We start from the raw sequence: 27,081 nt of genomic DNA, 5'->3' as shown, positions 1-27,081 counted from the left end.
TTCTCAGTCTTCTCTTTTCCCTCTAAGCATTTATAAGAGGTGTGCAACTGCTTGTCAAGGCTTTAAACCTATTTGAATTGTGAAATAACAGGGCAAAAGAGCTAAGTAAGGCTTAAGGAGCAATAATTTCCTAAGACTATCTGGGCAGTGGCATTGCAAGCCTTTAATCTAAGCACTCAGGAGGCAGAGAGACAGGTAGGTCTCCATGAATTCTAGGCCAGCTTGGTCTATATAGTGAGTTCAGGACCGCTAGGGCTATGAAGAGAAACTGTCTCAAAAACCCAATAGCTGGTATTCAAATCAAATTGGAAGTATTTATATTGTCACACCTTAACAATTTATATTTACTAGATTATATCAGGAAGGAAATTGATTAGTAGAAATGATGTACAAAGTTTTGATTTTATTGTTGTTTCATTTTGTTTTGGTTTTTGACATAGGGTCTCATATAGCCCAGGCTGGTTTATATTTCTCTGTAGAACTAAGGCTGGAGAATGGCCGTGAACTGATTCTCTTGCCTCTACTGTCCTAAGTGCTATGATTACAGGCTAGTGCCACCTTCCCAATAAGCTTCACAGATTTTAAGGGCATAGTGTATTACCATGTTTTTAGGCCTTAAATCTTGAAAATAACTTGAGATGTAATATAAAGGTGCACACTTCCGTATAGATAGTATACACCTAATACTTATGTGCTGGCACATATTTGTATGCATGACTAAGCATGTCTTCAGGAGTGCTTTAAGTTTCATTAGCTATGAGATGAGTGTTCACATCAACAACATTAGTCTAACAGCATCAAAGAAGAAACTAGTACAGAACATAGACAAGAATTTCAAAGACTGTGTGTGTTTTGGTATTAATTTTGTTTTGAGCATAGTGTTACCTTTACATCAGGATAATGTAATTATTAACCTTCATCTCCATTAATATTTAGCATTGTGGAACAAACCTACACACCAGCTGAATGTATCAGCCAGGCCATAGACATCAATGAACCAATAGGCAATTTAAAGAAACTACTAGAACCGAGACTGCAGTGTTCTTTGGATGCTCATGAAATTTGCCTGCAAGATATTCAGGTAAGGTTCATCTCTATGGATATTGATAAGTAGACTAAATCTATGATTTTATATTTTTGAGCATTTAGAAATGAAAATTTCTTTCATAAAATTTCCTGTATCTGAAATTTAAAGAATTGAGTAATAAAATTGAATAATAAGTCATTTGTTCCTTTTTACTTTCCTAAGTCTGAAATAAAATCAATATAAAAATGGAGTAATGGGAAGCACTGCAGTCTGTGCTGGCTTACTTGACTTGTATAGGAGGAGGTCCATTGACTAAACTGTTTGTATTGCCTATAGTAGGAAGGCCGCTTGTTTGTTTCCCGACTGCTCAGCCCAAAATAATCACACAGAAACCATATTATTTGCAATACTGTTTGGCCAGTAACTTAAGCGTGTCTCTGACGAGCTCATATCTTAAATTAACCTTTCTCCATTAATCTGTGTATTTTTATGAGGCTGTGGTTTACGGGATAAAGTTCCAGCATCTATCTCGAGCAGGACTCCATGGTTTCTCTTGACTCTGCTTTCTTTTTCCCACCATTCAGTTTAGTTTCCCCACCTAGCTCTGTTCTACCCTATCAACAGGCCAAGCCAGTTCCTTTATTAACCAATGGTATTCACAGCATACAGAGGGGAATCCCACATCAACTGCGTTTGCATTGGCTCTGGTACTAAGTTTGAAATGTTTCCCTTGTAGAATTATATTATGTTTCAATCATCCTCACAGATTGTTTCACCTTTTCCCAGGTGATACTACTTTAATGTATAAGAAGTAGTAACCTGAGTAAGATTATGGAAATAGTTTTTCAAGACTTTTCTTAAACTCACTCCTAGCATCTGTACACTTTTCTCACATTAACATAAATGTATATTTTGTCATTCTTTGGAATTGCTTGCTTCACTTTAATCTTTACTGTTTGTGATCATCATGCCTGTCTTGTAATACCATTTTTCCATATATCTCAGAACTTTGACTTGATATTTTAAAAATTCAGGTCCTCTGCAATTACTTTTAAACAAGATTCTGTTATAAAGTAAATTGAAATGTGTTAATAGAATTTATGCACTAGTTGCTATTAACGATATTTTAACCTTTTTCTTTTAATATGTGTATAGTAAATGTTAATGGTAATTAGATATTGCTCTTCTAAAATTAGCGACAATGGTTGTATGCACTTAAAAGAACATGTTAAATTTTCTTCTTAGTAATGAGAAGATAAATGAATATGGTATTTTGAAAGCAATTGACATTTAGTATCTTATTAGAAGTATGAAATGCCCAACAGTTCTATTTCAAGGAATTGTTCCTACATAACGCTCACCTGCATGAGTGCGTGTTTATAAGTATCATAAAAGTAAATGTTTAAAATAGAGTTTTCAATACATAAATTCAGAATTCAAAGTAGTCACTAAAAGTCTGAGCAAGAGCTATAAGGATAGAACACATTGAGTTAAACACTTGTAAAACACTTCCAAATGATCCCAACTATCATTAAAAAATCACCATTTTATTAGTTATATCTGCAGTGATAGAATACTTGGCCTCATAATGAAATATGGCCTACAAAGTACCTATTTTATCATAGTTTCCCAATAAGCATTTTCTGGATAAATGGATGTGTGAATCATATCATTAACTTGAGCTGCTTGGGTCTATAAGCTTTTCACAGCCTACTAACACATTTCTTCAGCTGAACAAAGAATGTGAGCCTGGCAGCTTCTGTTCCCCTTCAGTGCAAACATGCTACTCCTGGGAAAGCCTTGGCGTCGTCAGATAAATGCCAACTTAAAAGTTACAGGAGCAATCACTGAGACGTACTTCTTTGAAGAATATGTTGCACAAACAACCATACTGGAGCTGTGTCCCTGTTTGTCCTTATCTTAGTGTGCTGCCATATTCTGGACCTGAGAGCTAACTTCAAGATACATAGACTATAGCTTCTAGGGGATAATGCTAGTGTCCTCTAGACTTGGAGGAAAATCTTGATGTCCAGACAAGACTTCAGTGTCTAGCAAAGATTTACATTAAGGAGTAGAAACTGCCATATGTAGCCAATCCAATGTGTTATATGTTTGTTGTTCCTGTTAAAATTGGATATAAAGTCCACTTAATACTATAGGTTTTATGTATAAGATATTGTAAATAATTGAAATTGTGATTGTAACATGACTGAATTCTTGATATTAAGAGTAAAAGGACAATTTTACTCTTAGATGTGTTCAGCAACGTATGTGCAGACACATCTAAACACATAAGGTACTTAACAATGGAGGTCTGTTCCAAGATAGTGATACAATATCAGAGGTCAAGATTATTTTTATTTTCTTAATAAGCCATGGAAGGAAATGCATTCATTAGAAGGCGATATGAAGGGAAAAGAGTGCCAGTGTTCCAAGGATAAGGAATTATGACCAAAGTAGATCCAGTATTCGGTCGTGAATCCTTTAATTTTATTAACTTTGTGGTCAGAGACTTCAGAGTGAATCCTAAGTTTTAATATGTGGCATGGGTTACAAGGTAGATACGGCATGAATATGTTAGTAAACTTAGATAATTGTCAGCCACTAATTAACATCCTTCCTTTTCTGATAAACATTGCCTTATCTTGTACTTTAAATGCATTTGCAGAATGAAGAATTGCCTGTCGTGTTATTTAAGATCCCAGCTGAGATTGCAGCTCCCATAGAAAACGTCCACTTAAAGTAATTTTGCAGCAGTAGGGAATGGCTGCAGAATGTCTGCTTGGCACATGAGGCCCTCCCTGACTAGTTAGTCCTCAGCCCCACCAGAATAGAAAAATTAACTTGGTGGGTTTTTGCTGGCTTCCACTTGTTCAGAGGTGAAAATATTTTTAGTTTTAGCAAATAAATGGTATGCATCTTTGATAATTAAATGCATTCTTATAATTGGATTAGTATGCTCAGGAATTATTCTGTTTGGTACACTGCTTTATACTAAACCATAGATAGTAACTTATCTAATGATTAAGCTAAAATAATCTTGCTTACTCTCTTATCCGTGTTTAGCTGGATCCAGAGCGAAGTTTATTCGACCAAGGTGTCAAAACAGATGGAACTGTACAGCTTAGTGTACAGGTAATTTCTTACCAAGGTGAGTTACTTTATTGGCAGGTATTTACAAATTGAGCTCATGTTTCTCTGATGGCTTAATAAAAGATCTGTCTGCCTCCCCAGTGCTGGGCTTAAAGGCGTGCGCCATCACCTCCTGACTACTAACATTTTTACTCTTTGAGAATTTCATTTTATTTTTATCATATTCACCCCACTCCTGCCCTTAACATTTCATTTTATTTTTAATAAATACTATTTATCTCACGTACAGTTAGTTGTATACCATTGTTCTTAGGGTATAATTTCTAAACATAATTCTGATTTCTGAAATAGCTTTAAGTTTTTGCCTGAGTAAATCTCCACTGGAGGAGTCTCCATAGTGATAATCACTTCAACTTTGTTTCTGTCCTTTCCAAAGGAACTACAGTTCTTAATAATAACAGGGTTTGAATATCTTTAGGATTTGGGTTAATTGATGTGAAGTTAATTGAACAAAGTCGGCAGGATGTTTAGGATGAAAGACAAGGGCTGAGGAGATGGCTCAGTCTGTAAAGTGCTTGTGAGTGAGCATGAAGAACTGAGTCAAGATCCCAGCATTGTGTAAAAGTGGACACAGTAGTTCTTACCTGTGATGGCAGTGTTGGGGAACAGAAAAAAGAAAACCTTTGCGGCTGGCTAACTTTCCAGTCAAAATGAATTGGTGAGGATCAGGCTCACTGAAATATCCTGACTCAAAAAATAAGGTGGAGAAAGATAGAAGACGCCCCACATCAACGCTGCCTTTCATGTGCATACGCATACCTGTACTTACACACCTGTACACACACAACCCTACGAGCAATAAAGTCAAAAGAAGGCAGATGACCAAGCACAGTCAATTTGTCGTCCAGACACTTGGAAGGCAGAAGCAGGGGATAGGAATTTGAACTTCTCCTAAACTTTGTAGTGAATTTGTTGCTAGGCTGGGCTTCATGAGGTCCTGTTTGTTTAAGAGAAAGAGGACAGAGTCTCTGATTTTTAACTCTCTTAGAAAGTTTGTAAAATCTTGAAGAATATGTAGCTCCTCCTTAGCACTCTCTAGTTTCTATTTTTTTAAAATTCTTGTCAGTACCTTCGTCTTTTTTCTTTATTACTCTTGTAAGAAGAGGCACCATGTGGTGTATGTTGGTAACATTTACAAGTGTGTGTGCTTAGGTGTGAATTATTGCTAAGCCTTAGAACACTAGATGTTAAATTTTATTACATGTGCTCTTTTTTTTTTTCTTCAAGCACACTTTTTTATTTTTCAACATTTCAGGATAAATTTTGGACATGATTATTTTCGATCTCTAAATATATTATCAGCTTCTGATCCTAGACTGGGGATACAATTCAGTGTCAGAGTACTTCCCTCTTATGTGTGAGACCCTGTGTTTGATCGCCAACATGGCAGTAAAACAGTGCTCAAGCATTCTTCTGTGTAATCACATTATAATTACTAAAATGGTACTGTTTCTGTTGAGTTGTATTTAGAAATAAGGATCTTTTCAGTTTCTTATTATTTTAGGAACATCATTTTTATTCTAATTTGGAAAAGTAAACTTTACTTTTATCTCTTTGTGTCTTGTGGTTTTATTTAAATTTGTATTTTTTTTCTATCCACTGTTAGGAATTGAGCCAAAGCTAAACATTCTTGAAATTGTTAAAACTGCGGAAACGGTTGAAGTGGTCATTGATCCAGATGCCCACCATGCAGAAGCAGAGGCACATCTCGTTGAAGAAGCTCAAGTGATAACTCTAGATGGCACCAAGCATATCACAACTATTTCTGATGAAACCTCGGAGCAAGTGACAAGATGGGCTGCTGCACTGGAAGGCTACAGAAAAGAGCAGGAACGCCTCGGGATCCCCTATGGTAATGAGACAACTGTTGGTTGGGTGCGGTAACAGTTCAGTTAGATGTAGAAAATGCCACTTGGGTAAGATAGAATATTCTGTAATGTAGATATTTTAGAAAGATTATTGATTTTTATGTATCTATTTAGTTTTGAACTGTAACATACTGAACACATGGTAGACAAATGGTATGCTGATTGCTTGGAATACAAAGAATTATTAGAAGAAATTCTGCCTATAGCATGTTCACAGTGTAGTGAAGAGAAAGAAGATAAATTAAAAAGGTGACTGCCATAGGAAGTTTAACCTGTCAGTGACTAATAGAAACACAACGTGTGTTTAGAGCCTCAAAGGGATAACCTGGCCGTTTGGAGGAATGACAAGTGGAGTTGAAGCAGTTCACGGATTCAGGGCGAGCTTAGGCTTACGTAGCATGCCCTTTCTCAGAATGCAAACAAGAATGTCACAGGGATCAGAGTGCTCTGAAGAAAATGGGAGGGAGCGTATTCTGAGAAACTATACAAACAGGATACATTCAAATCAAAGCTTAGACTTGGATGAACTAAGGGTACTTAGGCCATATCATATCGAGAGTTATTTCTGACATCGTAGAACTGGTTTTGGTCAGTGAAAGGGAAAACTAAAAAAACAAATATTGCCTAGATGTCCCATAAGGCACATTGTGACTGAGAGAAAACAAGAACATATTTTTGTCATTTGTACAGTGGTAATGTGGTTCAGATTAGCATAGACTATGTGGTTTCTTTCGTAGTAAAAAGGAAGAGATGGGTGAAAACAATGATAAGGTTGGCAGAGTGTAAAAATGGAGAGAGGATATTCAAGCACTGACCTAACTTTGAGAGCTTGAATGACTAGGGCGATAGTTTTTATACAAATTGGTTACATCTTCATTACAATGGAATGATAATGTTTACCAGGCACTGTGGTAAATTCTGGGCTAATGATGATATGCAAGAACAGAGCATGCCTTTGACACCCCGAACCCTGTATAGGACTAGCCTCAGTGCCTTATTCTAGCTAGGCAAGCACTTGACATTTAAACTAGATTCCTAACAGCTAGGCATACCTTGAAAGTCTTTTGGAGGAAGTAGAGATGTCTGATACAATGATGTCTTGGGTGGGGGGTGTTGATAGCACTTGATTTTGAAATAAAGTATGTAATCAGTTTAGTGTAGCCTTAACAGTTTTAAGAGCACAAACTCTCGGGATCGGTTTGTTTTTAAAAACATAAAAATGAAAGTCTTTGGAACAGTATGGACAAGAACACATTATTATTGGTTCAAGACAACCTGTAGTGCAGGGGAAGGAGAAGGGAAACAAGAAAACATTAATGATGCCAGGTACAACGGCACACATCTTTAATCTTAGCACTCCAGTGGCAGAGGCAGGCAGATCTCTTTGAATTCTGGGCCAGCCAGGCCTGCCTAGCAAGATCCTGTCTCCAAAATAAACCCTTATCAATGTACAGCTGAAGACAGGGAAATAACTATATGATATCACTGCTATTTAGGGAGAGTTATTAGGTGTTAAGACCCTTGAGATTCTTTTGAGAAAATCAAAAATATGGAGTAGCATCAGTTTGATAATCATAGAATTATTGTTCAGATGGGTTTAAGTTAGATAGGCAACAACTGAGAAATAGAGAACATTCATTAGAATTATTTTGAGGCAATATAGAAGAAAAACATTGGGGAGGCAAATTATACAGTTAGTACAATTGGAGAGTTGGTAGTGTGCCCTTACCACTGTTCCCTCAACAATAGAACAACTTAACAGTATTCACATTCCATTAGGTATTTTATTTAGACATGATTGAAGTTACCTGTGTTCGTATACATCCTTTATAAGTAAATGCTGCACTCTTTTGTAGGGGTCTTAGAGTCTGGGGAATTTGGTATCCCTGAGGAGTGAAGGCAGTTTCTTACTGTGACATGTAGAAATTTACTTTTGGCATGTGGAAGCTAGTGTGGATTTTTTTTTTTTTTCTGACCTTTTTGCTAGCGAGTTAGGAATCACCTGAGAGGAAATGCTGAGAAGGGAAGAATGGGACATAAAAACTCTGAATAGTGTTTTTTTTGCAGCATTTGCTGTATTTTCCACAAGACATCTTTAGTTATGGGAAGTAATACATGAAGATGACCATAGGTAGCATGATGATTGATTTGCTGTGGCGCAAGTCCTACCAAGAATATCATTTACTTAAAAGTACATTTAAAATACTTGAGATCATCTTTGATGAGATTCTTCGTCATGAAATTTTTACCTACTAGGCAACTGTCTTAGGGTTTCTTTTGCTGTGAAGGGACACCCGACCATGGCAACTCCTACAAAGGAAAACACTTAATTGAGGTGGCAGGTTACAGTTCAGAGGTTCAGTCCACGGCAACCCAGGCTTCAACTTCACAGCTTCACGTACTGGCTTCTCTGTTCCATTCAGGGATACCGCTGACACACACACATTCAGTTACATTCAAAATACCATAGCAATCTTACAAATGAGTAGCATTTTCTCAGAAAACTATCATTTCAAACTTCTCTTTCTTTATCTACATGCAGTTCCCTGACAAATTTATTAATTCTAATCATCACTGGGATATAATTAACTATTTATAGCTATTTTAAATCTCTTTGAATTACTGACCCACATTGGGAAATCCCTTAAAGTTCACATTAATATAAAGCAGTTTTCTATCTTGACAGCAACTATCTTCATTCAGGTGGTTGTATATGTGAATATTTTTTAGAATTGCCCATTAAGCTAATCTGAAGATGAAATTAATAATTGTATACAAGTTAGAAATCTGTCAGAGATGGGCTATACAAAATATTAAAACAAAAAACAAATTCAGTCAAATATGTATTTTTCCTTTATGAAATAATGGATATTGAAATGATAGCTAGGTTTGTATTCTTTTTTTAAAGTAATTTTTAAAAAGTCATGTTTTTGCCCGATACTAACATTCAAGAACATATATGTAAATTCTTGAATATAAATAATATTCACACAAGAAAAGTATTAAAGATACACACATTCAGTTACATTCAAAATACCATAGCAATCTTACAAATGAGTAGCATTTTCTCAGAAAACTATCATTTCAAACTTCTCTTTCTTTATCTACATGCAGTTCCCTGACAAATTTATTAATTCTAATCATCACTGGGATATAATTAACTATTTATAGCTATTTTAAATCTCTTTGAATTACTGACCCACATTGGGAAATCCCTTAAAGTTCACATTAATATAAAGCAGTTTTCTATTTTGACAGCAACTATCTTCTGGCTGGCTGTCCAGTTCCATAGCTCTGTCTTCTCCACATTGGTAAACTCCTTTGTTTAACTTCTCTCACAGGTCTGATAGATAGAAAGAAAAGCTTTTCAGAAGCCAGTTCTGTCCAGCCTTCCTGTCAGCAATCCTGCTTTGTACTTTACTGTTTTTCTTCATCACTAATGCACCTTGTAGTGAATGAGAATTATCTGGATTCTGTGTACAACAGAGTTTGCTCTCTTTCATTTTGGTGAATTGGCTGGTGTGTGGTGTGTATATGGTTTGCTTTATTGTGTTCTTTGAGAGAAAGTCTTCCTACGTCGCCTATATGCACTTCAGCTTGTGGTCATCCAGCCTAAGCCTATCCATTTACTGGAATTTCAGGCACTTGGCTTCACTTTCTGTTTTTACAAACTGCTTTGTAACTTTCGGCTAAGTTAGTCTAGTTATCTTAGGACTGCTCATTTGTTGTAGAACCTTGTTAGACAGCTTTTAGGGTTCCTAAGTTCAGGATTGATTGTTTGTTTATAAGACAGTCTCATTCTAGCCCAGGCTATCCTAGAATTCACCACCTAGCCCAGCTTGTCCTTGTCCTTGAAGTGGCCTTCCTGCTCAACCTCTTAAGTCTGTAGTTACGTAAGCTTGTGTACATATCAAGACAGTCTTTCTCTATTTTGATTAGCCATTAGTTCTCGTTCTCATGTCTGTCTGGAAGCAGTCTCTATATCTTCAGAGCTGTTGTCTTAGCCTTTTTCCAGTGTAGTGCAGAGTCCTCCATTTCCTGTTTTTGTAGCGTCAGCGTATTTTACTCCCATCTTTCATTCTGTTTATAGATTCTCTAGAAAGGGTTCCTTAAGATTTTTGGCAGTGGTGGTGCACACCTTTAATCCCAGCACTTGGGAGGCAGAGGCAGGTGGATCTCTGTGAGTTCGAGACCAGCCTGGTCTACTAGAGCTAGTTCCAGGACAGGCTCCAAAACCACAGAGAAACCCTGTCTCGAAAAAAAAGAAGAAGAAGAAGAAGATTTTTGGCTTTACACTTTCAAACAATTCTTATTTTACTCAGATCTGCTTATGGTAGTGTATAGTACATTAATGTTGACAATTTCACTTTTGTGTTTGATGACCTCATTCCGTCATTGTTGCCATATAAAGCATTTAGAGGCCCCTTAATTCAAGTTCTTGATTATTGTATCTTTTTTATCTGCTCTTTGTGTCTGGTCTTTATCTTGGTTTGATTATGGTGAGAGTCTTTTTTTTCATTGTGGTATGCATTAGTATGTATTCGTTGTAACGTGTTTTCTGTCTCTTTCTTTCTTTCTTTCTTTCTTTCTTTCTTTCTTTCTTTCTTTCTTTCTACAGGGTTTCTCTGTAGCTTTGGAGCCTGTCCTAGAACTAGCTCTTGTAGACCAGGCTGGCCTCGAGCTCACAAAGATCCACCTGTCTCTGCCTCCCAAGTGCTGGGATTAAAGGTGTGTACCACCACTGCCGGGTTGTAATGTATATTCTTAAAAGAATAATCCCACCATATACATTAAATGAGTTCCCTCTGTCCTGCCTTTCTTGCTGCCTGGAGTTAGCACAACCTGAGCAGTACAAGTTTTGAAGGGAGGAATTCTCACTTTATCCTGGCGCAGCCATGTTTGGTCATAGTTTCTCTATACTGAGTCGGTTGGTTATTGCCCAGCTTACTGTGTCTAAGACCTAACCTCCCTCCCGCTCTCTGGCTCTGTGTCTGGGTTGGTTATTGCCCAGCTTACTGTGTCTTAAGACCTCACCTCCCTCCCACTCTCTGGCTGTGTCTGGGTTGGTTATTGCCCAGCTTACTGTGTCTAAGACCTAACCTCCCTCCCTCTCTCTGGCTGTGTCTGGGTTGGTTATTGCCCAGCTTACTGTGTCTAAGACCTAACCTCCCTCCCGCTCTCTGGCTCTGTGTCTGGGTTGGTTATTGCCCAGCTTACTGTGTCTAAGACCTCACCTCCCTTCCGCTCTCTGGCTCTGTGTCTGGGTTGGTTATTGCCCAACTTACTGTGTCTAAGACCTCACCTCCCTCCCGCTCTCTGACTGTGTCTGGGTTGGTTATTGCCCAGCTTACTGTGTCTAAGACCTCACCTCCCTCCCACTCTCTGACTGTGTCTGGGTTGGTTACTGCCCAGCTTACTGTGTCTAAGACCTCACCTCCCTCCCGCTCTCTGGCTGTGTCTGGGTTGGTTATTGCCCAGCTTACTGTGTCTAAGACCTCACCTCCCTCCCGCTCTCTGGCTGTGTCTGGGTTGGTTATTGCCCAGCTTACTGTGTCTAAGACCTAACCTCCCTCCCTCTCTCTGGCTCTGTGTCTGGTTTGGTTATTGCCCAGCTTACTGTGTCTAAGACCTAACCTCCCTCCCGCTCTCTGGCTGTGTCTGGGTTGGTTATTGCCCAGCTTACTGTGTCTAAGACCTCACCTCCCTCCCACTCTCTGGCTCTGTGTCTGGGTTGCTGTGCTTGTGCATCTTTAAAAATGGCTTCTCTCTCACTTCACTGTTACCGTTGAGAGAAAAGACAAATAGACAGCCAGTTCAGTAGATGAAACTGGGTGTCCTGATAGTGTTTGAGGAAAACAAGAGAAACTGTTTACTTTGCCTTACTTATCTTGATAGTTTCCTGTAAAATTTTACATAAAATGAGCTTGCTTTCTTAAATATTTTAAAGGGATGTATGGTTAAGGTAACTTGGCTAACTCCGCCATCTTATGTTGTTCTGAGGTGACATTCCAGGGCTGAACATTTGCTCTCTCAGCTCGTTTGTTGCCTTATATATCCCATTCCTTCATCATCCCTCATCCCAGCTCCCTCCCTTTTTCTTTCCTTCCCTTCCCTTCTCTTTTTTGACAATAATGGAGCTTGAACTCATCGATTCCTGGATGCTTGACAAGCACTCTACCATTGAGCTGTGTCCTCAGTCTTCCTTAAATTGCCCACGCTGGCCTTGAACTGTGAATGATCCTCCTGCCTCAAGCTCCCAGGTAACCAGGTTTATAGGTCTGCACTACCACGCTCATTGTCTGTTTTGTTCTTCTTTTTTTTTTTTTTCTCTTTTATTTCTTCCTTCCTAATCTCCTTTCACCTGGGCCTTCTCTGTGCATTTCCTTGTTGTCTGGCCCTGTGCTTCTCACTTTTGTTCTCATTCCCTCCCTGGACCCTGCATTCAGCTGGTGCTGCATTCGGAAAACTATTCTTTAGCCTTTGTTTTTGTTTTTTATTTTTTGGCCTACTGTGCCTCCAGTGACTGCTTCTTGTCTGAATTCAGACTTCCTGTGCTCAGAATGAGTCGTGCCATTTTGCTTCCCTCTGCGTTCTTTTCCATGATTTTTTTCTGCATTCTTCTGCATTTTTTTTAACCTGAGATGAGAGCTGACTGTTGGCTCAGCTGCCCTCAAGTCTCTGTAACAGTTGGGTTTACAAGAGTGTTCCACCACACCAGTATCTTATAAAAATGGATTTGTCTTCATCCGTGTTTATTATGGACTTTGTGGTAGATATTTTGTCTCCTGGGTATTGCTGTTTGGTTTTTGTGAGGATTTATTTATAGGCTTCTGGTTTTACCCTGAGTTGCTTTCTGTGTTTCTTTGTATATTCGGAGAAATCAAACTTTATTCCCATCTTTCTATACTTCTCTTCTTGCTTTCAATCCTGTGTTTATATTTACTATAGATTGTTCCTTGAAAAAAATCTTATCATTACTTCATATATTTTCTTACTGAATAACTTTTATTGGGCTATCACTGTTATTTGAGTAGATAGTCATCTTCAAACATGAATGCCAGTGCCAAAATCAATTCAGCATCAAGTTCCCACAGATAACATTTTCTATTAGGTGCCAGAGATATAGTGACATAGTCTTTGCATGTACTGGCAATCTTTTTCTTCTGTTTGTAAATTCAGTTAGCTTATAAATACAAAAGTAGCAGAAAAGATGAAATAATTTGGGTATTCTTTGTGTAAAGTGTAAAGTCAACAAATATCTATTCAAGGCACTGTATAGACAGTGAAGTCAGATTTACCAGACACAGTCTTTGGAGTTACAGCCTTGTTGCCAATGGGAAATCAACTGAGTGAACAGGTAGTTAGAATATCATATCATAAGTGCCACCAAGGTAGCTAATCTTTTATTGGAAGGGATGGAGAAGGGGTGCATTGGGCGCAATTTGAAGAGTGACGACAGCTCCTTAGGATCCCATTTAATTTTTTTTTTTAAGACACCAAACTATATAGTGCTACAAAATAATATTTTGAGCTTGGTCAGTACCCTCCATTATCTCCAAGATAATATACTTCAGTTGTCATCTGGCCCACCAGAGAACAATTTTATAGTTTGGTTTTTGTGATAAAATTCCAGACTAACTGATACAGAACCAAGTGACTCCTTTGGAAACAGATTGAGAACTTGGGAAAAAGTTAAGGAGAAAATGCAGCATCAGCATAAAAGTTGTTCTTCATAGAATCAGTTTGCTTCACTTGGGAAAAACATCTGTCTGGATTTCATATGTGTATATATGTGTATTGAGAAATGAACTGTAAATTTATCTAAGATGGAACTAGGCTAAAGGTAATATTTTTCTTTCTAGATCCTATACAGTGGTCCACAGACCAAGTCCTGCATTGGGTAGTTTGGGTAATGAAGGAGTTCAGCATGACTGATATAGACCTCACCACACTCAACATTTCGGGAAGAGAATTATGTAGTCTCAACCAAGAAGATTTTTTTCAGCGGGTCCCTCGGGGAGAAATTCTCTGGAGTCATCTGGAGCTTCTTCGAAAATGTATAAAATTAGACTTATTATCTATTTGCATTGTAACTAAAGCTTAATTTTATTTTTTTGTAACTATGTTTTTACTTTATTAATTGTTAATTAGCAAACATGTGCTATAGTAATTGACATTTATTGTTGCAAGTAGTGTGAAGAGTTTCTTTATCTCAATTCCTATAGTAACGCCATAAAGTATTACTTTCCTGATTTTTTTTAGTTTTTCTGTGTGAGACTGAGGCTGTAAGATCCCTACAGAGTGTTGAACCTCTAGGGATTGTCCAAACTAAGACTCTAACTCAGGCTTATACCTTATTCCAAGGTCTCTCTTTTTGTTTTTCTTTTTGAGACAGGCGTTACTGTGTGCTAACCCTAATTATTAGGCTAGCCCTAATGCAGGAACCTCTTGTTGCAGTGTCCCACAGAGGTTATGATTAAGGGACTATGAGGAAAACTTGGAAACTGCCTGGCTGACTAAAGAGTTCAAATAAATGTGAACTTTGTGTTTAATCCATCCCATACGTTAATGACTTTTACGGTATCTCTTAAAACAATCTTAGCAGCCCACCTCCCTCACTGTTTTTTCTATCAGTAATGTTAGTCAGACCGCTGTTAGTTTTCAATTTTTAAGTGGATAGATGCTGTTCTTTTTGTTGACATTAGGATGGGAATGCCATGACTCCTACTTTGTTCTGCTATACTGGTAGGGAAAGAGAGTCTTACACCACAGTTTGATGGTTAGCGTTTTCACCCAAGGGTCACTCTGATATTGAGTAAGAGATGAGCTCCGGAAAGAACCTCTGCTTGTTGCCTCTTAAGTGAAATCTCGTAGATGCTTTTTAAGTGCTATTAAGAGATTGTATATCTGCCGGGCGGTGGTGGCGCACGCCTTTAATCCCAGCACTCTGGAGGCAGAGGCAGGCAGATCTCTGTGAGTTCGAGACCAGCCTGGTCTACAGAGCTAGTTCCAGGACAGGCTCCAAAGCCACAGAGAAACCCTGTCTCGAAAAACCAAAAAAAAAAAAAAAAAAAAGAGAGAGAGAGATTGTATATCCATTGAGTGTATGGGGTTATTACCAGCTTCAGTTCTCATACATGAGTAAGTTGAATGTCTTGGTTGCGCTTTCATAGTCTCACCAGGCTCATGTTCATTCAAACATTTTCTTGTTGGAATTCTTAAAGCAGTCTCTTCTGAAGTTGTGGTTTTCATATTCTCTCCCAGATAGCATTCTTGTACTTGTCACATTTTGATTCACCTGCTGTTTCTCAAACTGAAAAGTTATTACTCAACTTGCTTTTCCTAGTTAGGAGGCAAGAGTCTTTTTATCCATCTTTTTCCATACAGTAGAATGAGTTTTCTCAGAGAAGCTCTGCACTAGAGTTGTACAGCCTCAATAAATATCTCATAGAATTGCTTGCTTGTCCAGCATGGATCTTTGCTCTGCTCTTGTAAGGAAATGGCATTTGGTTTTTGAATCTAAGGCCTATTTACAGAATGGGCACAATGATCTATAAGGCTGTTTCTGACAGATTATCTGTAGTTTTTAAATGTTCTTGGATTACTTCCCAACTGAGCAGAAAGAAGAAAGGCCTATAGTTTATTCGGAAAGGTACCTGTTTCCTGGGACAGAATTGCTGCTGAGCAGCCTGCCGCCTCGTCAGCCTTAGAGATCTCTTGTGACGCTGTCTAAAGAGAGAGGACTCCTTTTGTACCTTGGTCACACCACTCTTGAATGCAGTTCCCAAGTTAAAATTTCTTTCAGATTCTGTTATATTTGGTGAAGATAGAAAAATGTTTCAGAATACAAATTCTTCAGCATGCTTTTGATGTGAACATCTGTCTTGTCGCCAAAGACTATGGTCTTAAGGGAAAGGAACTGCTTCAGCTTTGTACCCTTAGGGTCTAATGTTTCCTCATAAGCCGCCTATGACCCCCAGGACTTTGCTTCTAAACATTCTGTTTCCTTCATGCATGGCCAAGATTTGGGGAACTTTAGAGGAAATATTGTATTCACACTTCTTTATTTTATTAGATTAAGCATTCAAAAACCTGTCACTTTGTGTATTCTGCTTTCTGTCTTGAGAGTCTCTTAAAAACAATATCAAACTCAAGTCTGAGAAGGAAGGTTTTGGAAGCAAGTTTCCAGGCTGTCTAATGGCTCCTTTCTGATGTCTCCTTTAAGGCTGAGCCACTTCTGTTCATTTAGTAACAGATGAAATAATTTCAGTTTTAATAGCACTTTTCTTCATTGAATCTTTTAAAGTACTGAGGAAAAATCTACCACAAAGCTTTTAAGAGAGAATAAATAGTTCTGAGGTAGAATGTTCAGAACTAGAGGTCTGAAAAAAAATATAATACTCAATTTTCCAAAAAGTTAACTTTGTAGTGTGCGTCTTAAAAAGCTTTCTTTAACTACAGCCTTGTGTGCTGTATGAGATCTCACTTAGCTGGGAAGAATATCGGGGTCAAAATGTTACCTAAGCAGTGTTGATTACTAAGATCTAAACCCCTGTCTCTCTGAAGCTAGTCCTAAATAATTAATCCCTGAAACTTATGAGTCCCAAAGAAAATTCCACCTGGTGAGTAGGCTCCAGACCTTGTCTTAATCTCCCAGCCCTTCTCTGCTCTTGTATCTCAGATTCTACCCGGGCCGTACATCCTTTAGAATCTTCTTGGGGACCCAATCTTAGAACTCACTCAGTCTCATAATGATCACTGACAGGTTCAGTTTCAACAGACAGGCATAATTATGATCGGCATAGTTGTCTAAAGTGCTGGAAACTGGGATGTGTGCTTATATCACAGGGTAAGAATGGCATTTGATCTTGGAAGAGTGACAGATTAGTGAATGGTTTTGTAGAGTATTATGTTCAGGTCTGTTAGTTCGAATTCTCTAAGGAACTGAACTGATAAACTGAACTCACGGTTAATTTGTAGCATTTAGGACAACTAAGGTTTTACTGAAAATTTAACTTCAGGAATGTTATAAATTTAAGGAAGGTTTATTCAAAAGTGAATGTTATAATTAAAACATCTCGAGAGTTTGGTGTTTGTTATCCTGCTAAGTTTCAGTTGTTTAATATATATCTTGATTTTTTGTCTTACTGGTTTTGGTTTTATTATGGGGATTTTTTTAAAAAAAATTGTGTTTGCTAAACTCAGTTTTACTGGATTGGGAATTATATTTTTGGTTTTAAATGAAAATGAATTTCTTTTGTGTGTTCTTCAGATGTTTTGGCAAGCCAAGAACAACAGATGAACGAGATAGTTACAATTGACCAGCGTGAGTACTCATTCCCATACAATTTCCCCACTTATCAGTAAGAATGCTTCCTTATTAGCTAACTTCAGGGTAAAGATATCAACATAGCTTTCTGACCAACCTTTAGGTTCACAGAGGAATAAAGCACCATAGCTAACCTTTCAGTTATAAATTCACTTTTGAATAAACCTAACTTAAATTTATAATAGTTAAATTTTCAGTAAAACCTTAGTTCCCAAGTGCTACGAATTAACCATGTTTAAAATACTGCTTTTTTTTTTTTTTTTTTTTTTTTGCTTTTTCGAGACAAGGTTTCTCTGTGGTTTTGGAGCCTGTCCCGGAACTAGCTCTTGTAGACCAAGCTGGTCTCGAACTCACAGAGATCCGCCTGCCTCTGCCTCCCAAGTGCTGGGATTAAAGGCGTGTGCCACCACTTTTCAATGTAAGACTTTGGTTACAGCCATGAGTTCAAGTAGACCAGGAATAGACCTGGGTGTTGGGTTTGCTTACTAGAGGTCCTGTTGTTCCCTCTCTAAATGAGAACTGATTACTCACAGCTACACTTTCAGAGGTTTCCCTTTATACCATCTATGCTACCCTAAATCTTCTGTGCATTCTTGGGGCTTGTGGGTCTTTGATAAGCTGAGTTACTGTTTGACATTGTGATACTTGCTTTGTTGATACTTGTTTCATTCATTTTCAGTGCTGAATAGCATATCTAAAATGCCACAAATGTTACCAGATTAGTAAGTTTAAGAAAAATCAGCAGCTTCTATTTCTACCTTTTCAGTCCCAATGAGTGCCAACTTTTCTCACATGCTTGTTAATTTATAGTCTTCTCATAGATTAATGTGAATTTTCAGTAGTCTCCATTTACACCATCTTTGAAACCATTTTTTAAAAAGATTTATTTATTTATTATGTATACAACGTTCTGTATGTCAGAAGAGGGCAACAGATCTCATTATAGGTACCTGGGAGGCACCATGTGGTTGTTGGGAATTGAACTCATGACCTCTGGAAAAATAGCTAGTGCTCTTAACCTCTGAGCCATCTCTCTAGCCCTGAAACCATTTTTATAAACAAATGTATTATGACTTTGAGAATGATTTTGCCATTTTAAGTTGTTATTTTGGATCAAGGAAGACTAGTTGTTCCTAAGTTAAGATTCCTGCAGTGGAGACCGTATGACTTTATTTTCTGCCTATGTCTGAAGTCTTTTCTTGACATAATTAGAGGGACATTAGTTTTATTGATTGCAATTACTTTTATTTCCTACAATAGAATGAAAATATGTTTTCCTTTTAGCTGTGCAAATTATCCCAGCATCAATGCAGTCTGCTACACCAACTACAATCAAAGTTATAAACAGCAGTGCAAAGGCAGCCAAAGTGCAGAGGTCCCCAAGGATTTCGGGAGAAGATAGAAGCTCACCTGGAAATAGAACAGGTATTTTTGCATGGATTGAAATTATAAAACTTGTCAAAGTAGACATATAAAAGTGTAAATATGGACTATCTCTCTGGCAAGTGTGTATGTAGTTAATAGTTCTAAAATGAGAAGTTTGTTTTTGCCTTGGCTCAGATTGAACCGGAGGACTTGTGTACTTCCTCTAACTTGTGGTAGATTCTAACGTGATGACCTGTGTTTATGCTTATGGATTTAGGAAACAATGGTCAGATCCAACTGTGGCAGTTTTTGTTAGAACTTCTCACTGACAAGGATGCTCGAGACTGTATTTCTTGGGTTGGTGATGAAGGCGAATTTAAGCTAAATCAACCTGAATTGGTTGCGCAAAAATGGGGACAGCGTAAAAACAAGCCTACAATGAACTATGAGAAACTCAGCCGTGCGTTACGGTAAGCATTTATGTTATTTGTTTTCCCCCAGTAGCAGACTCACCTAAAATGGAGCTTCTTGTTCTTGATATAAAACCTGTTAAGTAATAAAAATAAAATCCTTTTTCTTAAGATAGTGGATTTGAACCAAGCAGTGGTGGTGCACGCCTTTAGTCCCAGCTCTTGGAAGGCAGAAGTAGGTTCATCTGTGAATTCAAGGCCAGCCCAGTCTTCAGAGTTCCAGGACAGCCAAGACTACACATAGAAACACTTCTTAAAAAACCAAAAAGAAAGGGGGGGGGGGTGCATGCGTGCTTGGTTGGTTAACGGATAGCTCTGTGGATAAAGGTGTTCACCACAAGCCTGCGCAGCCAAGTTCCCTCTGGATTTATACAGTAGGAGAAAAGAGCCAGCTTCTGACACTCATACACATGTGAATATAGAATTGTCGCAGGTGTCTCCTTGGAAGATACTAATTAGCAGTCGAGGTCTCACTCAGACATTGTTGTCAATGTACTTAGTCTGATTCCTTGTTGGTAACCCACATATCACAGAACAGTGGTATTAATATCCTGTCCTATAAAACCAGATCCTTGAAGCATATACAACTTGTTACAGTAATTTTGGGTAGTATTGACTATGAATAGCCGTACTTGAGAGATTATATTTAATAGGCATTGAATTCTGTTTCCCATGCAAGTAGAATTCCTTGTACTACCACAATATAATTGTTAATCATTCTTCTCTTTTCCATTGGCTGAGCAGGACCTCAGTTGTCATAAGGATCAGGTTGCCAAGAAGATTCATTAACCACTAGAGGAATATCCATTATCTCCCCAACTCACTGCTAAGTTAATTGGAGGATTGGGGATATAGGCCCAGTAATTATGATCCATCCCTTTTACCTGCACTGTTACCATGGAAAGCATGGCAAGAAATATAAGCTTGTAGAATTTAGAGGCTTGTGATCATGCCAAGTATCACCTCTCTTTCGTCACACAAGTTCTTAAGCTGTCCCCAGGTGGGAGGATTAGTTGTTTGATTCTAAGGCATCTCTGCATCTGCAGCATCTGGGAGCTATCTCAATTTTTTAAAACTAGAATTTTTATGCATTATGTTAAAAATTACTTTTTAAAGAGTTTACTGGTAATTTTGAGGCACATAAAGATTTTTTTAAAAATTATAAGATAATTTGTTTTATGTAATTTCAAAGCATATAGTTCAAAACTAACCTGCTTATTAATCTATAATATTTTTATACTTTGTACTACAGAGATACTATTTACATACTAAATTGAGTGTGTATTGTATCAAATATATGAATACTATCTTCTGTTATATGCAGTTTTATCCTTTTACATCTGCATAAATCTGAATATCTCAAAGTGAAAATTGGAATTATTTTCCTTAAATACTATGAATACTCTAAATGGAAAGACCTCAACTACCTTGAGTTAGTGAGATTATGGGAGTGCTTCCACCCTTGGCCAGAGATGTGCCCTGTTAAGTTACTAAGTAACTTTTCTTAGTAGATGACAAACAGAAATGTCTGAATGTTCACACACATACTCTAATATTCTAAGTCAGAATTCACCCATGTATCCACCAGCAGAAGAATGAGTAAGCTAGTTGTGATACATTCGAGTATTAAAGATGAATGGCTGCCACAAATGGTGATACCCGGATGTTCAGGAAGGGGTCTGGGTCCAAAGGACCATATGGAAAATATACATGTATGTGTGTGTGTGTGTGTGTATGTATGTGTGCGTGCATGCGCGCAAGTGTGCGTGCATTCACTTAATATAATTTGATAATCTAGGAAAAGCAAACACAGCATTTATGAATCTGCTTTTCAGAAACAAAATACAAAGCAGAGCAATGGAATTAGTGTCTTGGAGCAAGCTTGAGGTTAATCTTTAGAACATGGATGGTTGGGAAGGAACAGAGGAGGCTCTAGGTATTGACAGACTCTATTATTAGACCTGAGTGATACTTTTCTAATCACTTCTGTGTTGTCTCTTTCATGTGAGATTTAAGATATAAAAACTGGTTTCACGAAGGTAAGGGGGATAGCTATGAAGCCATGAGTAGGGAGAGAACAGATGCAGCACATGCTGACATACGGTGCCTTGTGATGATACACTAGATTATTAGATGCAATATAGGCTCACGTGTCCATTTTTTTCTTTTAACACGAAACGATGATTGTACCCATTCTAATTACATTCTAGAAGGAGGGAACCGCTTTATTTTTTCCTTTTCCCAAGTATCTGTCATAAACCTGTATTTTTAAACTGCATGACAAGCAATTTGGCAGTTTATAAGCTGAGACTCAAATTCTTTGTTGATGTAAACTCTGCTGTACAAATTAGCTATAAACTCAGGTGCTTCTGTCTCCATAGAAAGTATAGTAAACCAGCCTACTAGAGTGGACTCAGGCCTGTTCTACAATTGTTAAGGTTTCTGTTACTGTGAAGGAACATGGTGACCATGGCAATTTTTTAAATTCTATTTTAACTAATTAACATTTTTTTTCATTTGTTTTACATGCTGACCATTTCCCCTCCCTCTTCTCCCTCTCCGCTCCCAGTCCCCCCTCCCCTCTCCGCTCCCATTCCTTCTCCCCTCCCCATTCCCAATCCCCTACCCACCCTGCCCCACTCCCACCCCGACCCCACCCCATCCACTCTTTCACTCATGCATGGGCTTGAACAAAAGCATGGCACATCAAGTTGATCTTGGTCCTCCCTCTGCATCAAGGCTGGGTGAGGTAGTCTAGTATGAGGAACAGGTTCCCAAAAGGACCACGGCAATTTTTATACAGGAAAGCATTTAATTGGGGTGGCTAACTTAGAGTTCAGGATTCAGCCCATTATCATCATGGTGAGAAATGGCATCGTGCAGACAGACATGGTGCTAGAGAGGGAGCTGAGACTCCTACATCTTGTAGGCAACAGAAAGTAGTCTCAAATATTGAGTGGCATCTTGAGCATATATGAGATCTCAAAACCCACCCCCACAGTGACACTGTTCATTCAATAAGACCACACCTACTCCAACAAAGCCACATCTCCTAATAGTGCCACTATCTTTGGGGACTCTTTATGTATGAATGAATGAAAGTTCATATCTGTATTATGTTAGATATATTAGATTTTATATAAAACTGTTGCAAGGAGGGGCTGCTTATTCGTCCCAGCCACCTGGCTAGCTTAGCCCTGAAATAACCACACAGAAACTGTGTTAATTGAATCACTACTTGGCCCATTAGCTCTAACTTCTTACTGGCTAATTCTTACATATCAATTTAACCCATTTCTATTAATCTGTATATCACCACGAGGTCGTGGTCTACCAGCAAAGTCTTAACACATCTTTCTCCGGCGGTGGGTCCATGGCGTCTCCCTGATTCTGCCTTCCAGCATTCCATTTAATTTTCCCTGCCTAAGTTCTGCCCTATCAACAGGCCCAAAGCAGTTTCTTTATTAACCAATAAAAGCAACACAAAGACAGAAGGACCTCCTACGCCCATAAAAGAAAAGTGGATTTTTCAACCTGTAAATTTGTTTTCTGGATTCTTACTAGCATAACTTTTATTAAGAGTTAGCTGTGGTAGTCATTGTGTGCTAAGCACTTTATAAAGATCATTCCTTTACTCAGCAATGTGGTGAGGGTAAGTACTGTTTTAACTTCATTTTATAGATGAAGAATGAAGGATTAAAGGAAATAGGATGTTCCTGTGGTCACAGAGGCAGCAGGTCCAGGTGCGAGGCTTTGCAACATGGTTTCGGGCTTAAAAGCCCTTGGTTAGATTCTTTTGCCATTTCCAAAACTTGTTTTTTTGTTTGTTTTTGTCTTCTCTTTAATAATTATGGTGGTTTCTAAATCAATGTGTAACACAGTCATTAAAATCGTGTTTTAAAGTTTCATGTTATTAACTGTTGTGGTGGGCACAGAACTCTGTAGGCTTCTATTTGTAGAAAAGTCTAAAATATGAGACTTATAAACTTCATTTTCACAATGTCCTTATGTGGTTTCTCCTTTTAAAGGTATTATTATGATGGGGACATGATTTGTAAAGTTCAAGGCAAGAGATTTGTATACAAATTTGTTTGTGACTTGAAGACTCTTATTGGATACAGTGCAGCAGAACTGAACCGCTTAGTCACAGAATGTGAACAGAAGAAACTTGCAAAGATGCAGCTCCATGGAATCGCCCAACCAGTCACAGCCGTAGCCCTGGCTGCTGCCTCTCTACAAACAGAAAAGGACAATTGAGATCTAGGACCTCCTAGGAATCTAAGGCTTTTCTTAAATATTTAGAGCAAGCTTTGCTCTAACATTTATTACTGAATTTGAATCTTATTTCTAGACTGTACAATCTGATGCATGATTTTTTTTATAAATATTTCATACTCTTGTGAATTTGGATCTTTTTACTTTGAGCATATATTTTAGAAAATGTGTTAAAGGATCTCCACGATGCCTGAAGTCTGAGAGCAGGTTCATCGTGGGGTAGTTTGCTAACAGTCAGGAAAGCTAAACTGGTCAGTATTAATGTCTAGCCCTACCAAAAACAGCCAGTAGCGTCTGAAGATGACAGTAAGGAAGTGTCTCTAGGAAACAGCCTGGTGTAACCATTGCCAGAGTGAAGCTGTTTCCCCTCTGCTGCTTTACATAGAGCTGCCAAAAGGAAGTTCTCAGCTAAAGCATGTGTGCCTGTTTCATCTAATCAAGCAGAGCTAAGTGTTCATACAGAATAAAATTATATTGATAATTACTGAACTATCAGGTTATTAATTTATATATTTACAAGTAAAGAATAAGTTAACTGGCAGAAGAGCGTGTTAGATGAGACCGGTTTAAAGCCGGCTTAACTGAAGCCTTTACTAATGGTTCTCTGTATAGTTTATTATGTCAGGCCAAGGACTTAAATTATTTCGAGAAAGGCATTTAATTTTAATAAACCAGCTATTGCAAAAAAATTCCAAAATAATACCATTCTTTGGATTTTAAAAAGTATACCTCAGTAAGAAAATAAAAATTTGGTTTAAACTTCTTTTTTTTTAACCTAATCTATAGTATCAGATTATTGTGCAACACCATTTATGTATTCGTTTCTGTGTTTCTGATAAAATGAAGACTTTAGATCAGACAAAAGTACTTAACTTTGAAAATGTTAGTAAATTACTTGTGAATAGTTATAAATGGATTTGGCTTGGCGCTGTAGGAGATCTTTAAATAAACTTCCCCACTTGTTTGATTTGTTTTCCTTTTGAATATTTCATATGTGTCTCTAAAATATTATATATATGGCCAGCTAATCACTTTCTGCATGGATGAAGACATAAAGATATTCAAAAGGGATACTATTATTTCTAAAATCTTTAAATAAATCTTATATGAGATGCCTTACTGCTTGCTAACACTAAGAAGAAAATGCTAGAAAAATCTTTTGTTTTAAAGTTCTGTACATAAATCATGATATGAGAGACTAGCAAATAGCAGAAAGGTGTTCCTCAGAACAGTATAAAGGCTGCCTTATACACCTCTCATTTTATTCTTTCGATTCATGCCCTGAAATGACTTTAGAAGAACTCATTTGATGTTGGCTAGTAGGTAAAGCACCTGTGATTGCAGCCTGATGGTATTGCTGAGACTAAGCAGTGACTTGGAGTATAAGGGACAAGAAAGAAGGATCATTTACCTCCTACATCTTAATTTCCACTGCTGTGCTGTCAGACTTCAGCAAGTATTGTTTGCTTATATTAAGTCTTTTAAGATTCTACAGTAAGTACTTAAAAACAAATTGTGTTTTTTTATTTTTGTTTTTAATAAACAGTAAGCTGACAAATATCAGCACTACTTGATCCCCATGATTTTAAGAATATCTTGAGTATAAAAATTATCTCAAGATCCTTACTTCAGATAACAAATTAGCAGCTGTAAAGAAGGCTTTTCCCATCTTTTTAAAGCCTGGGGAGCCAGAAGTCACTGTTTCAAAACAGGCTATTTCCATAGAACACTGAGAGTTTGAGAATCTTACAGTTAAAATGTTTCAGAGACGGGATGTTAAGGATAGGTGTTAATGTTTTATTTGTATAAATGTATGTTTTTAAGTAAAGGAACATCTGTATTTCTAGGTCCCTAAAATCTAATTAAGCATTTTCAAGTGCTTTTCAATAAAAAACAAGCTACATTCTGTAGATTTTCTTGTTTGGTAGATTTTGTTTTGGTGGTGATTTGAGCAGAGTTCTCAGTCGTAAGATGCTCATTTCCCCCTCTCTCCTATGCACTTTCACTCTGGAAATGAGAGGGTCTCTCCTTTACTCAAGCTTCATGTAGTCAGAGAATATTTGTTGTCCTTATGAGGTCACGGTTTGCTAGTCTTTATTAAAAACAACTCATCTTGTGAAAGAAAATACTAATTTGTGGTATTTGCTCAATTTTGTTACACATTTTTCATAGGATTTAAGATAGTCAAACTAAAAGAACCATTTTTTAAAGATGGTTTGATCATCTTTTGTACCTTGTAAGTTCAAGAATAATGAAATGTTTTTGTTTTAAAATAATTTTCAATTTGATGTTTACATTGAGATCATTTTATACATGTGCTAGCCTGAAGTCTGAACATTTGTGCTGGCATTGGAAAAGTCCAGCTAGCTAGACAGAATTGCTGTGTGTGCTTGATCTCCACACGGTGAATTGACTGATTACATTCATTTTGGTGTCAATCCATGTAAATAAATTAGGAAAAAATATTTAATTTTTTTCCCAGATAAAAGATGATACTTGAGTGTGGTTATTTCTTTTAAGGAGTGTACCTCCAAATATTTTTGGCAAGTTCTGTCGTTTTCTGCATTTGCCATTTATGCTACTGCCTTTTATAAAGAACCTAGTGTATCCTTGAGATAGCACAAAAATGTTTTAAAAGTTTGTAACTGCAAAACAAACCTGTGTCTGACTTAATGTCCTCAATCTAAAGGCTATAAAAATGTTGATATTTCAATACATCACTTATTCCCAAGAAAATAATATTCTGTCTTTTGTAGAAGGGAGGAGAATTTTTGCATACATTTTTACTCTTTAAATAAAGACACTTATACTATCATAATAACAATTATGTATTTCTTTGGTTTTTTTGTAATTTTACATAAAGCAGTTATTTTCTATTTTTACTCAGATAAAAATATTTGTGCATAAAATGTAAAAATAGTAAATGAGAAAAATAAAACTTATACAATAAATTCTTATGTTGAAAGGTTTTTTTGCTTTTTGTTTTCTTCTGATAATTGAGATTCCTGGAATTTTTTTGTTGGTTAAAAATCTTGACAGTCCACTTCTGACAAGTATACATGTGTTCCTCTGTATTTCTTTTGATTAGTTAAAACCTATCAAAGTAGTGATTTCCAGGACCACCCCCCCCCCCACACACACACACACATATACACAAAACAGAACAGGAATTTAGGGAGAACAGTTTCTGGTGAACTGTAGTTAGCTGGTCAAGGTACTTGGTAAGAAGAGTAATGTGTTTCCATTGGCAGAAGTAAGGCTTTAGAATAATAAAGTGACAGGTGAACCGGTAAGGTTGAACACAGGTCAGCAAGGCAAAGTAAGGGCTGAAGAGAGGACTCCGTGGCTAAAGGCACTGCTCTTGCAGAGGACCCAGATTTGACTCCAGCACCTGTGGCCTGCTCATGGCAGCCAAGCAATTGATAGAGCCTCTTCCTCTGTATGCATGCACATATAGCCATAAACATATATGTCCATAGTTTAATCATAAACCTTTCCGAAAGTACTGTTCCTTAAAAATAATTGTTAAAGCTGTTATACTTTGTAGAAGGAGCTGCAGGCAGGCCTGCTTTTCATTCCACCTGGCTCCGCATA

General features: G+C 37.5%; 1 protein-coding gene across 4 annotated transcripts in view; it reads left to right on the top strand.

The window, feature by feature from the left end:
• Positions 1–24,454, top strand: part of Gabpa (GA binding protein transcription factor subunit alpha) — a 29,736-nt gene extending 5,282 nt beyond the window's left edge. For 3 of the 4 annotated variants that reach the window (XM_041678546.1, XM_041678544.1, XM_041678545.1), the window contains exons 3-10: positions 937–1,081; positions 4,094–4,178; positions 5,787–6,032; positions 13,911–14,105; positions 17,321–17,374; positions 18,662–18,802; positions 19,020–19,212; positions 23,241–24,454. In XM_041678546.1, the coding sequence (XP_041534480.1) occupies positions 937–1,081; positions 4,094–4,178; positions 5,787–6,032; positions 13,911–14,105; positions 17,321–17,374; positions 18,662–18,802; positions 19,020–19,212; positions 23,241–23,469 (1,288 nt within the window). In that variant the 3' untranslated portion in view covers positions 23,470–24,454. The remainder of the gene's footprint in view (positions 1–936; positions 1,082–4,093; positions 4,179–5,786; positions 6,033–13,910; positions 14,106–17,320; positions 17,375–18,661; positions 18,803–19,019; positions 19,213–23,240) is intronic. The other variant, XM_041678547.1, reaches the window with a different exon arrangement.
• The last annotated feature ends 2,627 nt before the right edge of the window (positions 24,455–27,081 follow it).

The sequence above is a fragment of the Microtus oregoni genome, unplaced genomic scaffold, assembly GCF_018167655.1.
Source record: "Microtus oregoni isolate MIOR12 unplaced genomic scaffold, Mior012 000030F_ref0000283, whole genome shotgun sequence".
In the NCBI taxonomy this organism is placed as follows: Eukaryota; Metazoa; Chordata; class Mammalia; order Rodentia; family Cricetidae; genus Microtus; species Microtus oregoni.
The sequence above is the reverse complement of the archived record's forward strand: the minus strand, read 5'-3'. Positions and strand labels throughout refer to the sequence as shown.